Below are 14,003 nucleotides of genomic sequence, written 5' to 3'. Positions count from 1 at the left end.
ATGGATAATCAGCTGGGGGTGGTGGCTCACGCCTGTAATCTAGCACTTTGGGAGGCCAAGGCAGGTGGATAACCTGAGGTCAGGAGTTCAAGATCAGCCTGGCCAACACGGTGAAACCTCGTCTCTACTAAAAATACAAAAATTAGCCAGGCGTGTTGGCACATGCCTGTAATCACAGCTACTCGGGAGGCTGAGGCAGGAGAATCACTTGAACCCGAGGGGTGGAAGTTGCAGTAAGCCAAGATCGTGCCACTGCACTCCAGCCTAGGTGCCAGAGAATAATCCTTTCTCAAAAAATAAAAAATAAAAAAAATAAAAAATTTATATGGATAATCAATAGAACAAAAATTACTCACAAAAGGAAAGAAAGTAAAACACACCATAGAGTAAAATATTTTAAAATCGTCGAAACAGAAAGCAGAACATGATTAGAGAACAACAACAAAAAAGGCAATTTCCTGAAACTTGTTCTCAAATTGTTCCTCTACAGAAAGCTCTTCCTCATGAAATAAACACAACACATTTGACATGGGTCACTTACTTTAATAACAATACATATACCATGTTATCACCATGGAATGTAAATTTAGATTAGACAAGAGAATTTCACAAGTGTAATAGCCTTCTGTAGTACATAAAAGTTTGGGTATACTGTCTGGCCAAACCAGCTTGCTCATAGGTCATTAATCAAATCCATTACAGGTAATTTGTTCAGTTCAATGTTTACAATTCTTATGGAAAAAATAAGCAACACACACATTTAAAAAGTGTTCATTTACCTTTGCATGAGTGCTTAAAATATGTATTTCTATTTTAAGATGACATTTAAAAATTATTATTATCAGCAGCAAAAATATAATTTGCAATTACAAAAAACGAAACTAGAATCCTTAAGTTATTCTCATGTTTACAATTGTGATTCTTTAATAAATACTACTATTTTGCAACTCTATTGTAAGCTTTCTGGACTTGGTTTAAACACATGCACATATATTGTCACCTGTGGGAAGCTTTACAAACTATATTCCATGCACTTTTTGGACAGAGTTCTAACAGAGCCAGACAGTCCATAAAATAGGTAGAAAAAAGTTGAATTAACTGGGGCAAATAGAACTCTTATACAACATCCAAAATACGAGATTCTGCAGCAAACTGGGAGTACCTTCAGGACTGGCCTGTTATCTTCTTTAGAACTAAGTTCATCTTAAAAATTTAAGAAGGTGGACATTTCAACACCATCAAGTACATTTAGGTGACAGGTTTAAGTTAACTTGACTTCCTTGAATGACCTAGCTAGTAAACTAGTCACTAGTAATTCGGTCACCAGGCAAATCAAGCCTGTAAGAAAGGAAGCCAATATTCAAAATGCCATGTTACCATCTAAATCCATACAAATTAGTTTATTTTCAACAATAATAGGTAACTTCAATAATGAGACATCTAACTAAAGCAAGCTCCTCCAATAAGACTAAGACAGCATCTCTTCTTCTAAGGCTTAGGTTTTGCCCAGAATTCCCGATACATGGAATAGCCCATACCTAAAGAAAAAGAATGCTAGTTAAGTATTTCAATATTTTCTTAAATATTGAAAAATAAAAACCAGTTCATAAAATAGCTGAAAGTAGTACCATTGCCAGCATGGAATATTTACAAGGGGAACAAGACCCTAGGAAGCTTATACTCTTGCCTTCTTAAACATCTTAAATTTCTAAAACTCTTTTTACATACAGTAGTTTCCCAAGTAGCAAAGGGCTGGTATGGCTACTTCACATATTACAATATTTCTTTTAAAGAACAATCAATATTTATCTGGTAACTTTGAAAGGAATCACTCTTGCTACATAATACCAGATAAAGTCAATGAATTATAAAGCCAACAGAAGCATGTAATACCTACACTAAGAATCTCTCCTTTAAAAACACAATAAAATAGCAATTGTATGTCCCTCCCAGATAACAGATGTTACTACCAACCCCATTTACATGTCTAGGCTCTTCAGTGAAATTATAAACTCAGTGATTGACAGGATTTTTTTCATTTCTTTAAAATCTTAGTAGGCTATATCACAGAAAAACTATGTCACTACTTGAATCATCTTCATTAATTCATTTTCTACATGAAAATAAGTGATATTCTCAAACTGCTAAAAGGTCAGCTAAAAATATTTACCCATTTTGATCGTCAAGAAATATTTCAATGAGAAACGAAAATTTGAAAATTTCCTGTAGGAACCTACCGACAGTCATTGCTCCTACAACAAAGCCTTGGGCTGCCACACGCATGTGGATCAGATGAAGGGACATTTTAGTATTTCCCCTGCTCTTCAGTTTGTATAATCCATATGCAACAATTGCTGCAAAACCTGCTATTCCTGTAAAACAAAGTAACAAGTATGTCAGACGCATGAGGAGAAGGGACCAAGATGACTTTACCATCAATGAATGTACATTTTATTATTTATATGAGGATTCTTTATCAGATCACTAATTAGCTAACATACAAATTGAGTTTTTCATGTTTTCCCCTGTCAAAACAAAAAATCTTGAAGCAAAGAATAGCAGATCCAAAAAGTCAGGATTATCTTTAAAAATGTGGGTTTGTGGGGCCAGTAGACAAACTCCTTTAAAAGAGTGCTAGAGAATTAACAGGAACCTAGATTATGATCATCAGAACAAAAGTGTGCCAAAGGTCTTGACTTAGAGAATGAATTTATTACATTTCCTCTCTGTCCTATTTCCCTCCCTCAAGGTAATCAGTTAATATACCAGAGACAATCCTACACATTACTACCACTGAGAAACACTGCCTGAATATTTCAAACTTTGGAATACTGTACTGGGAAGAATGTAAGTAAATAAAGGAAAAGAATAGAGTAATATTAGTTTCAGTTAAAAGGATTATGATCCTAGAGTTCTATACAGAGCCAAACTCTCATTCATTTTGAGGGTAAAAGCATTCAGGACATGACTTTGCATGTTTTCTTTTTAAGATTTATTATTTTATTTTTTAAGAGATGGGGTCTTGCTCTGTTGCCCAGGCTGGAGTGCAGTCGCACAATCATAGCTCACTGCAGCCTTGAACTCCTGGGCTCAAGTGATCCTCTTGGCTCAGCCTCCCTAATAACTGGAACTACAGGAGGGCTCTCTTTCCCAAGCTGCCACCCAGGTGCTGATACAAAAACCTAGAGGAAAATATCCAGTCAAATAAAAACAGTGAGTCAAAATGGACAGTTCAAGAAATAAAGACATAATGGTTAAGATATAATAGTGAGCAATAAAGACAGGAAAATCTGTACTGGTTCCTTGAAAATGACTAGTATAATACAGAAAAATGAAGAATCTGAAATTAGGCTATGATTATTACAACAAAACGTGTGCTAAAGGTCTTAAGTTAGGGAATAGATTTACATTCATTTTAATACTGGAAATAGATGAAAAAAACACATCCTAGTTTGACAATGTAAAGAAAACCACCAGCAAGCACTATAAGAACAGCCTCAGAACTTCCAAATCATAAGAAGAAAAAAAAATTAGGGCTGGGAGCGGTAGCTCACACCCATCATCCCAGCACTTTGGGAGGCTGAGACAGGTGGATTACCTGAGGTCAGGAGTTTGAGAACAGCTTGGCCAACAGCCTGGCCATCTCTACTAAAAAGACAAAAAATTAGCCGGGCATGGTGGCATGTGCCTGTAATCCCAGCTACCCGGGAGGCTGAGGCAGAAAGAATGCTTAAACCTGGGAGGTGGAGGTTGCAGTGAGCTGAGATCACGCCACTGCAGTCCAGCCTGGGCAACAGAGCGAGACTCCATCTCAAAAAATATATATATACAGGCCGGGCACGGTGGCTCAAGCCTGTAATCCTAGCACTTTGGGAGGCCGAGACGGGCGGATCACGAGGTCAGGAGATTGAGACCATCCTGGCTAACCCGGTGAAACCCCGTCTCTACTAAAAAATACAAAAAAAAAAAATATATATATATATATACACACACACACATATAAATAAATACATTTTTAAATAGTCATAAAGCTTTAAAATAATCCTAATATAGCAGTACATAAATGAGCAAAAATTGTTAGGAACACAGATCAGGCTCTATTAGAAGATAACAAAAATGGGAAAATAGTCTCTTTCCAGAAAACAGAATAAGAAGCCCCAAACTAAGGGCTACAGAATTGAATGGCACCATTAAATAACCATTAAATAACCTTACTTAAATTCTTAAAAATAAATAAAATTTAATATTTTAATTATAACAGAGATCCCACATTCTTTCAAATGTCTATGAAGCTTTGACAAAACCAATCGTTTATTAGGCCACAAAGAAAATTCCAACTTCCAAAAAGGCCTTCTTCCTGGACGACTACCATAAAGCCAAAACTTAGCAATCAAGACATAAAACAGCCAGCCACACACACACACCCGCCCTCTACCCACTGAGAAGCTGAGCACCAATAATTAGATTTGGAGGTTAAAGTAAAAACTGAGAGATTAGGAAAACTATCAAACATTATTTGAAAATAAAAACAGTACTGGTTCTTAGAACAAATAAAATTGTAAAACCTCTAGGAAGTCTGATCAAAGAGAAAATAAATATACAACATTAGGAATGAGAAAGTGGATATAATCACAAGTGGTAAAGAGATTTTTAAAAATAAGAGATGATTGCTCTTTGCCAATTAAATTTGAAAATCTAGGTGAAATGAATGATTTCTGAGGAAAATACAAATTCCTAAATTTGATTCAAGAAGTTGTAGAAAACTTCTATACCAATAACCATAGAAAGAATTAAATGGGCAATCCATGCTTTATCCCCAAAAGATAAAGACCCAAATAGTTTTATTAACAAGGTCTAATAAAAATTATAAGGGCATTCTCAATTCATGTTATTTAAAGTATTCCAGGGCATTAAAAACATCCCAATACATTTTTTTCCAATATATTTCCCAAAAAAACAAATCCCTGATACCAAAACAAAACTAAGATAACACGAGAGGCTGGGTGCAGTGGCTCACACCTATAATCCAAGTACTTTGGGAGGCTGAGGCAGGTGGATCACTTGAAAACAGGAGTTCAAGACTAGTCTGGCCAAAATGGTGAAACCCCATCTCTACTAAAAACACAAAACAGGGTCTCACTGTGTTGCCCAGGCTGTCTTGAACTCCTAGGCTCAAGTGATCCTCCTGCCTCAGCCCCCTAAAGCACTGGGATTACAGGAATGAGCCAAAGCACTCAGCCTCATTTTTTATTAAAAAATGAAAAAGATATAAGAAAAAAAGTCCCTTTTAAAGATAAGATAAGTCAGGGATACATGTGAATATTGCTGTTGTTGCCTGGAGATCCTAAACAATTTTAAATCACATTAAAAAAACTATAGGCATAATTTAGGAAGAAACACTACTAGTTTGCAGATCATCTAACTGTGTGTATAGGAAATCCAAGAGAATCAAATGAAACACAACTAGAGGCCAGGTGCAGTGGCTCATGCCTGTAATCCCAGTACTTTGGGAGGCCGAGGCAGGTGGATCATTTGAGGTCAGGAATTCCAGACCAACCTGGCCAACATGGCAAAACCCTATCTCTACTAAAACTACAAAAATTAGCCAGGCGTGGTGGCAGGCACCTGTAATATCAGCTACTCGGGAGGCTGAGGCACAAGAATTGTTTGAACCTGGGAGGCAGAGGTTGCAGTAAGCTGAGATTGTGCCACTGCACTCCACCCTGGGCGACAGAGCAAGACTCCGTCTCAAAAGAACAAAAAGAAACACAACTAGAACCAATAAGAAAAAAGATTACTTTGATGAATACATTAAAAAGCATATCTAGAGAAATTAAATTTCTAGACCTACAGAAAACAATAAAATTATATTTAAGGACACAAAAAGTTTGCATGAAAATCGGTAGACGCACCACATTCTAAGATTTCCATTCTCCCCAAATTTATAAATTCAATCTAATCCAAATGTAAAATGAGACATTTTCCCCATTTTGGGCTGGGCAGGCCAATTTCTTTTTCTTTTCTCTCTTTTTTTTAGACACGGGGTCTTCCTATGTTTCCCAGAATAGAGTTTAGTGGGTATTCGCAGGCATGACCATTATACACTACCACCCTGAACCCCTGGGCTCAAGTGACCCTCCTGCCTTGACTTCCTGAGTAGCTGCAATTAACAAGCTAATTTCAAAGTAAACAGGCAAGCTCTATTTGAGAAGGTAGAATAGTGAAAGTGTACTGGCTTATGAGGTATCTAAACATACCATTAAGTTTCTGGCAGACAGATCAAAGCAACAAAATAAGTACAGTAGTTCAGTAACAAACCTATGTTTCGTGTATGACATAGTTCACATTTCAAATAAGTGGGAAAAGAATGCAAAATAGATACCCAAATTACTGTGTTAGAAAATTAAGGTATCCATACGGAAAAAGTATAAAGTTAGATTTTGCTTCATGTTATACCTACAAATAAATTCCAGATAGATTAGTATCTCAATGATAAATCAACAACATAAGGAAATACAGAAACCTAACTAGTCCCAGGATCATGAAGGCCTTGCAACATATAAGAAAACATAATACCTAAAATACATAATTATAATTTAATTAGAAAAAGACAACCTAGTCGAAACAGAAACAAAAGCAAAAACAAAAAAGAAAAAAACAAAAAAGCTAATTCACAGGAGAGAAGCCTGAATGACCAACACATATGAAAAGATGCTCAAAGAATGATAATATCTAGTGCTATTGAGAGTATGGGAAAACCAACCCATCAGAGCCTATTGGCGTAAATCATTGTTTTGGTACAATTAAACATACAAGGGGCCGGGCGCGGTGGCTCAAGCCTGTAATCCCAGCACTTTGGGAGGCCGAGACGGGCGGATCACGAGGTCAGGAGATCGAGACCATCCTGGCTAACACGGCGAAACCCCGTCTCTACTAAAATACAAAACTAGCTGGGCGAGGTGGCGGGCGCCTGTAGGCCCAGCTACTCGGGAGGCTGAGGCAGGAGAATGGCCTAAACCCGGGAGGCGGAGCTTGCAGTGAGCTGAGATCCGGCCACTGCACTCCAGTCCGGGCGACAGAGCGAGACTCCGTCTCAAAAAAAAAAAAAAAAAAAAAAATACAAGGATATTTAATTTTTACACACACACTCTTCCAACGGTTTGTAAAAGCAACATAATGGGAACAACTCCTATGTCGTCAATAGAGCAGTGGTTAAATCAGTGTAGGATTTCTGTACTCCTAAGAAGGGATATGTATAAATGACAACCCATTAAAGAGCAGAAAATTTTATATTTGTATCTTATCCTTTTGAAATACCTTTCTGCATATTTCATAATGTACCAAATGTATAAGAACAAAAGTACTTATAAATGACTTAAAAATAGGCAAACACACAACACACTGGCAGGACGTACGTGTTCAAATTATTTTTTACTGAGGGAATGTACAACCAAAAAATTTTAGAGATCTCTGTTATAAAACATTGTATATCTGCAAAATTAATGATTCAATTATTAAAAATATAAATGTTCCTATACGCATTGTTATAAAAGATAATGAAAACAAGGCTAAAGAAAATATTTCATCTAAAATAGTTATAAATAATAATTTATGGTAGTATATAGAGAAGAAAACACTGACAGACTGTGCAAACTGCTGTTGTGTTTCAGAGTCAGGATCATAGGGTATGGTACCTTTCTGTTTTATGTACTTTTGCAACTAACATTAATTATATGCTCAGAAGAAAAACTCCTTCGAGAGACTTCAAAGTCCTTTAAATTCTTGGAGAGCCATCTAAAAAGATGCTCAGTAGTTTGTTAATAATGAAAAATTAGAAACCACATAAATTTCTACCAAGAGGATTATAACGTTATATATAATAGAAATTTATATCATATAAATTAAGTTATTAAAAGTGGAGTTCTGGCCAGGCGTGGTGGCTCACGCCTGTAATCCCAGCACTTTGGGGGCTGAGGCAGGCAGATCACGAGGTCAGGAGATTGAGACCATCCTGGCTAACACAGTGAAACCCAGTCTCTACTGAAATATAGAAAAAATTAGCCAGGCGTGGTGGCAGGCACCTGTAGTTCCAGCTACTCAGGAGGCTAAGGCAGGAGAATGGCGTGAGCTCGGGAGGCAGAGCTTGCAGTGAGCCAAGATTGTGCCACTGCACTCCAGCCTGGGCAACAGAGGGAGACTCCGTTTCAAAAAAAAAAGTGGAGTTTTTAGGCCAGGCACTGTGGCTCACGCCTGTAATCCCAGCACTTTGGGAGACCGAGGCAGGTGGATCACCTGAAATCAGGAGTTTGAGACCAGCCTGGCCAACAGGATGAAACCCCCGTCTCTACTAAAAATACTAAAAAATTAGCTGGTGTGGTGGCGGGCACCTGTAATTCTAGCTACCTGGGAGGCTGAGGCAGGATAATCACTTGAACTCAAGAGGTGGAGGTTGCAGTGAGCCAACATCGCGCCATTGCACTCCAGCCTGGGCAACAAGAGCAAAACTCCTTCTCAGAAAAAAAAAAAGTCGAGTTTCAAATAACATAGGTAAAACATGAGATAAAATTATAATACTTATATGCATCTTAGTATGATCCTGAATTTGCAAAGATAAAAAAAGAAAAAACAACTGGAAAAAATATGTACATCAAAATGGTAACAATAGTTACATCTAAATGGTGGCATTAAAGGTAATTTTTAAATTCTTTGTACAATTAAAATTTTAAACTTTTCTTGATATTAGTTTATATATTATAAATTTCACCTTTCATCTGTTTTAAGTGCACATGAAATGAATTTTAATATGCCTGCAAGTCTAACCTCTGGGGTATAGGAGACTGAATAGCTAATTTCAGTCATGACTGACACCTCAATAAAACCTGGTTACCAAGGCTTGGTGGGCTTCCTGGATGGCAAGACTTAGCATGTATTGCCACATATCATATCATCAGTACTGAAGAATTAAATGCACCCCCTCACCCTCTGGGACTCCCTGCGAAGGAGACACCTAGAATTTTGTGTCTGGTTTATCCTAGACTTCATTCTATATGTCTTTGTTGACTTTAACCTATATTCCATTGCTGTAATAAACTATAACTATGACCATAGCAAGCATTTTTGAGTCTTAAGAGTCTTGGCCCAATAATCATCTAACCTGAGGGTGGTCTTGGGGTTCACCAAAACAACATTATACACTGAAATAAGACTCAATAAAATAAGAAGTCTCAGCTGGAGTGGTGGCTCACACCTATAATCCTAGCACTAGGCTGAGGGTGCGCGGATTGCTTGAGCCCAAGAGTTTAAGACCAGCCTAGGCAACATGGTGAAACCCTGTGTCTATACAAAAATACAAAAATTAGCTGGGTGTGGTGGTGCACACCTGTGGTCCCAGCTACTTAGGAGGTTGAGGTGAAAGGATCAAGAACCTGGGAGGTCGAGGGGTGGGGGCAGTGAGCTATGATCGAGCCACTGCACTTCAGTCTAGGCGAAAGAGACCCTGTCTCCAAAAAGAAAAAAAGAGTCTGAAAACATACAGAAGAATCATTGTGATGAGATTTATATTATGCCAATCTCAGCATATTTCAACAACATAAGAAAAAAATGGAAAATACATTCTTTCAGGATATGCTCAATGAACAAGTTTATCACAGCTCTACCTTATTCAAGATCACTAAAATGTCAGTCAAACTTACCAACGGGTACGAATGGTGCCTCCTTAGCTTTTCGAATAAGTTTGGATCCCTGATCTTCCTCATATGAAGGAAGGGAAACGCCTGTGTCTGTTGACATAGTGACTGCTTGAAGAATCACCCTGAGAGAGAATTTCTATGAGGTTCTGTAATTAAAAGCATCTGAACATTATTAAATATCTGGATGTATTTAAAATATTCCTAACTTCCATGAGAATCTTAGCATGTTATCCATAATCCTAAAGTTAAAAGTATTTTAGAAATTAACTGTATTTTAATGTATAGTCACCCTCAGGGAGAATTGTATACATTTATTCCCCTATTGTTTTGCCGTTTCTCCGGTACAACCCACTCATTTTAGCACAATGTTATTAAAAATAGTGAAAAATTTTAAATTGATGTTACTTTTATCAATTAAAATAGTAGCTACTAATTTTCTGGCTATCTTCATCCTTAATCAACTATTTAACTTGACAATTTTAAGTTACTCAAACCAAACTGAGAACTCCTATTGAACCTTCAATATCACGTTGGAAATCCTACTTAGCACTTTTCGGTGTAGTTAAGTGCAGTCTTTATTGCTTTCAACTGCTGGTTTATTTATTCCAATGTGCTTCCTTGCTTCAGTTTTCACTTCAGATTAGTCTCTAATCTATTACAGTAATCTCTTATCCATGATGGTTGCCTCTGGGGGAAAGAGTAGTTATTCTGAACAGCCAAAGTTTCTACCTAGCTCATTATTTACTCATTTTAAGAACAAAGCTTTTATTTCAAATAATATTGGTAGAAATGTCTCCTTCATAGCCTTTTAGACTTTTTTATGACCTATGATTAGTTTTTTTCTTTTTTGGGACCGACTCTTGCTCTGTTGCCCAGGCTGGAGTGCACTGGCACGATCTCGGCTCACTGCAACCTCCACTTGGCACACACCACCATGCCTGACTAATTTTTTTTGTATTTTTTAGTAGAGACAGGGTGATCCACCCACCTCGGCCTCCCAAACTGCTGGAATTACAGGTGTGAGCCACTGTGCCAGCCGATGATTAGCTTTTTTTTTTTTTTTTTTTTTTTGAGATGGAGTTTTGTTCTTGTTGCCCAGGCTGGAGTGCAATGGTGCAGTCTTGGCTCACTGCAACTTCTGCCTCCCAGGTTCAAGTGATTCTCCTGCTTCAGCCTCCCAAATAACTGGAGATTAGAAGTGCCTGCCACCATGCCTGGCTAACTTTTTTTTATTTTTAGTAGAGATGGGGTTTTACCATCTTGGCAAGGCTGGTCTCGAACTCCTGACCTCAGGTGATCCACCTGCCTCCCAGTGTTGGGATTACAGGCGTGAGCTACCAAGCCTGGCCCTATGATTAGTATTTTTAACATCACTGCAGCACAAAACTGAATTACCCTCAGGGTCTTCTCAATATCTTCTAAGCTTCAGATCTGCCTTCCTTTACACACCTTACATCCCCCAGGCTTCCCTTTAAAACTCTACCCTCTTTTTATAATTCCTTTAAATGGTATCCCAAAGGCAAGAACTAGCCTGATAGCATATGAGTAAGGGGATAGGGGTTTAAAAAAAAAAAAAAATTCATTTTCATTATCACAGGGATCAAAGGCTCCTTTCCTCCTTTTCAGTCATCTCAGTGAATAGCCTTTTATCACAATGAGGCATTAACAAATTCAATTTCATTTTAGCCACAATAACAAAATATACTTTCTTCACTGAACTATTTTGAATTGCAGTAAACTTTACCCATGGATAAAATAAGGGGCTGAAGCACAGTTTAAGTCTCTAATTAGTGCCAATTACAATAAACTTAAGTCTGTGCCCACTCTATCACCCATATAAAATCTTACTTTCACTTCTGGGTTTTTCATATGCATTATGCTCCCTTTGATAAAAATACCTCTCACTCAACACCTTGCTACTCAAGGGGAGTCAGTGGCAGTTAAGGTCCTCAACAAAATGCAACTCCAGAGGTAGGGGTGGTGTGCTTAGTCTAGAAAGTGAATTCATCCCTATAAGCCTCACCTTCATTGAGATGACTCAATCGTGTCATCTGACATAGAAGAAAATAAAAGAAAATTTAGATTGGACTTAGACCTTCTTTTTGTACTCCATTACTTGTTAATTGAATAAACTCCTAACTACTGAGCTTTATTATATATAAGGTTCAATAAGCTCAAGGTTCAAGATACTCACTATATATCTGAAGAATACAATATAAACGCTAAAGTAATTAATGGTTCAAAAATCAGTTTTTTTTTTTTAAAAAAAAAGAGAAATCATGTAACCGCCCAACAGGTTCACCTTGCTCGCTGGCTAGACAGAGCTGATTTATCAAGACAGGGGAATTACAATAGAGAAAGAGCAATTCACCCAAAGTCAGCTGTGTGGGAGACCAGGGTTTTAATTAGTCAAATCAGCCTCTTGGAGCATTCAGGGATCAGTTTTTGAGGATAATTTGGTGGGTAGGGGAAGGCCAGTGAATAGAGTGCTGATTGGTTGGGGTGGACATGAACTGGGAAGTTGAAGCTGTCCTCTTGTGCTGAGTCAGTTCCGATGTAGGGGACGTAAGATCAGATGAGCCAGTTTATTGATCTGGGTGATGCCAGTTGATCAATCAAGTGCAGGGTCTGCAAAATATCTCATGCACTGATCTTAGGATCATTTTAGGGAGGGTCAGAATCTTGTAACCTCCAGCTGCATGACTCCTAAAATATAATTTCTAAGCTGTGGCTAATTCATTAGTCCTCCAAAGGCCGTCTAGTCCCCAGGCAAGAAGGGGGTTTGTTTTGGGAAAGGGCTGTTACCACCTTTGCTTTATTTTTCTATTTTTATTTTATGAGACAGCGTCTAGTTCTGTCACCCAAAGCTGGGGCACAATCTCAATCTTGGCTCACCGCAACCTCTGCCTCCCAGGTTTGAGCGATTTGTGTCTTAGCCTAAAGCTGGGATAACAGGCGTGCACCACCATGCCTGGGTAATTTTTTTGTATTTTTAGTAGAGATGGGGTTTTGCCATGTTGGCCAGGCTGGTCTCAAACTCCTGGCCCTAAGTGATTTGCCCGCCACAGCCTCCCAAAGTGCTAGGATTATAGACGTGAGCCATCATGCCTGGCTCTGTCTTTTTTTGGCTAGGTCCTATCTCTTTCACTGTCTCAGTTATAATTTTGCAATGGCGGTTTCAATCACAGTGTGATTAATTGTCAATAGCCTAACACAGACAATGTCTGAATTTAGAGAGAGTGATGTGTTTTAGCTAAAGGAGGTTTGGCACCTTTCACAGAGAAACACTTGAGACTGGCTTTGAAGAAACTGCATAAATGGACTGGATGGAGAGATTAAACACTGTAGACTAGCCTAGCCAACATGGTGAAACCCCATCTCTACTAAAAATACAAAAGTTAGCTGGGCATGGTGGTGGGCGTGGTGGAGTGCCCGCCTGAAATCCCAGCTACTTGGGAGGCTGAGGCAGGAGAATCGCTTAAACCCAGGACGCGGAGGTTACAGTGAACCAAGATTGCACCACTGCACTCCAGCCTGGACAACAGAGTGAGACTCCATCTCAAATTTTAAAAAATAAAAATAACAATAAAAAAAAATCATGACCTTCTCAAAGGGGAAGTTTATCACAAATCCTTTCATTTCCCTTCCCAACCCCCACATTCTAACCACATTAATTTTTTTTTTTTTTTTTTTGAGACGGAGTCTCTCTGGCTCAGTCACCTAGGCTGGAGTGCAGTGGTGCAATCTCGGCTCACTGCAAGCTCCGCCTCCCGGGTTCATGCCATTCTCCCACCTCAGCCTCCCGAGTAGCTGGGACTACAGGTGTCCGCCATGGCATCTGGCTAATTTTTTGTATTTTTAGTAGAGACAGGTTTTCACCATTCACAGGATGGTCTCGATCTCCTGAACTTGTGATCCGCCCGCCTCGGCCTCCGAAAGTGCTGGGATTACAGGTGTTAGCTACTGTGCTCAGCCCAAATTAAATATTTTTAAGAAGCTCTCTATACCTCCAAGCCTTTGCACAAGCTGATTCCTCTACTTGTGAGAGTTTCCCTCCCTTTCCATCCCCTTCAGATACTCTTTCCTAGCTAACTCCTCCCATTTTTTTTTTCAGGTTTGGTTTTTCTGTTTTTATACTGAGTCAGAAAATTATTTTAATAGTTACAAAACTTTTTTTTTTTTTTTTAACAGAATCAGTATAAGATAGCAGTTGATTTCTCCATAATTATCAGAATTATTTATACTTGAGGTCTTGGCTAAGTGGGTCTGAAATCAACAAAAGGTCTTGGACTATTGGCTCAGAAATAATCCTAG

At 38.4% G+C, this 14,003-nt stretch overlaps 1 protein-coding gene across 2 annotated transcripts in view; it reads right to left on the bottom strand.

Annotated features, from left to right (window-relative positions):
- Positions 1-522: 522 nt before the first annotated feature.
- Positions 523-14,003, bottom strand: part of HIGD1A (HIG1 hypoxia inducible domain family member 1A) — an 18,298-nt gene continuing 4,817 nt past the window's right edge. The window contains exons 2-4 of one of the 2 annotated variants that reach the window (XM_017876353.1): positions 9,693-9,811; positions 2,238-2,372; positions 523-1,538 (exon numbers count right to left, since the gene is read on the bottom strand). In XM_017876353.1, coding sequence (XP_017731842.1) covers positions 1,489-1,538; positions 2,238-2,372; positions 9,693-9,789 — 282 coding nt within the window. In that variant the 5' untranslated portion in view covers positions 9,790-9,811 and the 3' untranslated portion in view covers positions 523-1,488. Of the gene's footprint in view, positions 1,539-2,237; positions 2,373-9,692; positions 9,836-14,003 lie in introns of both variants that reach the window. The other variant, XM_017876354.1, reaches the window with a different exon arrangement.

Source organism: Rhinopithecus bieti, unplaced genomic scaffold (genome assembly GCF_001698545.2).
Source record: "Rhinopithecus bieti isolate Rb0 unplaced genomic scaffold, ASM169854v2 scaffold_9581, whole genome shotgun sequence".
NCBI lineage: Eukaryota > Metazoa > Chordata > Mammalia > Primates > Cercopithecidae > Rhinopithecus > Rhinopithecus bieti.
This window is presented reverse-complemented; position numbering and strand designations above follow the sequence as displayed.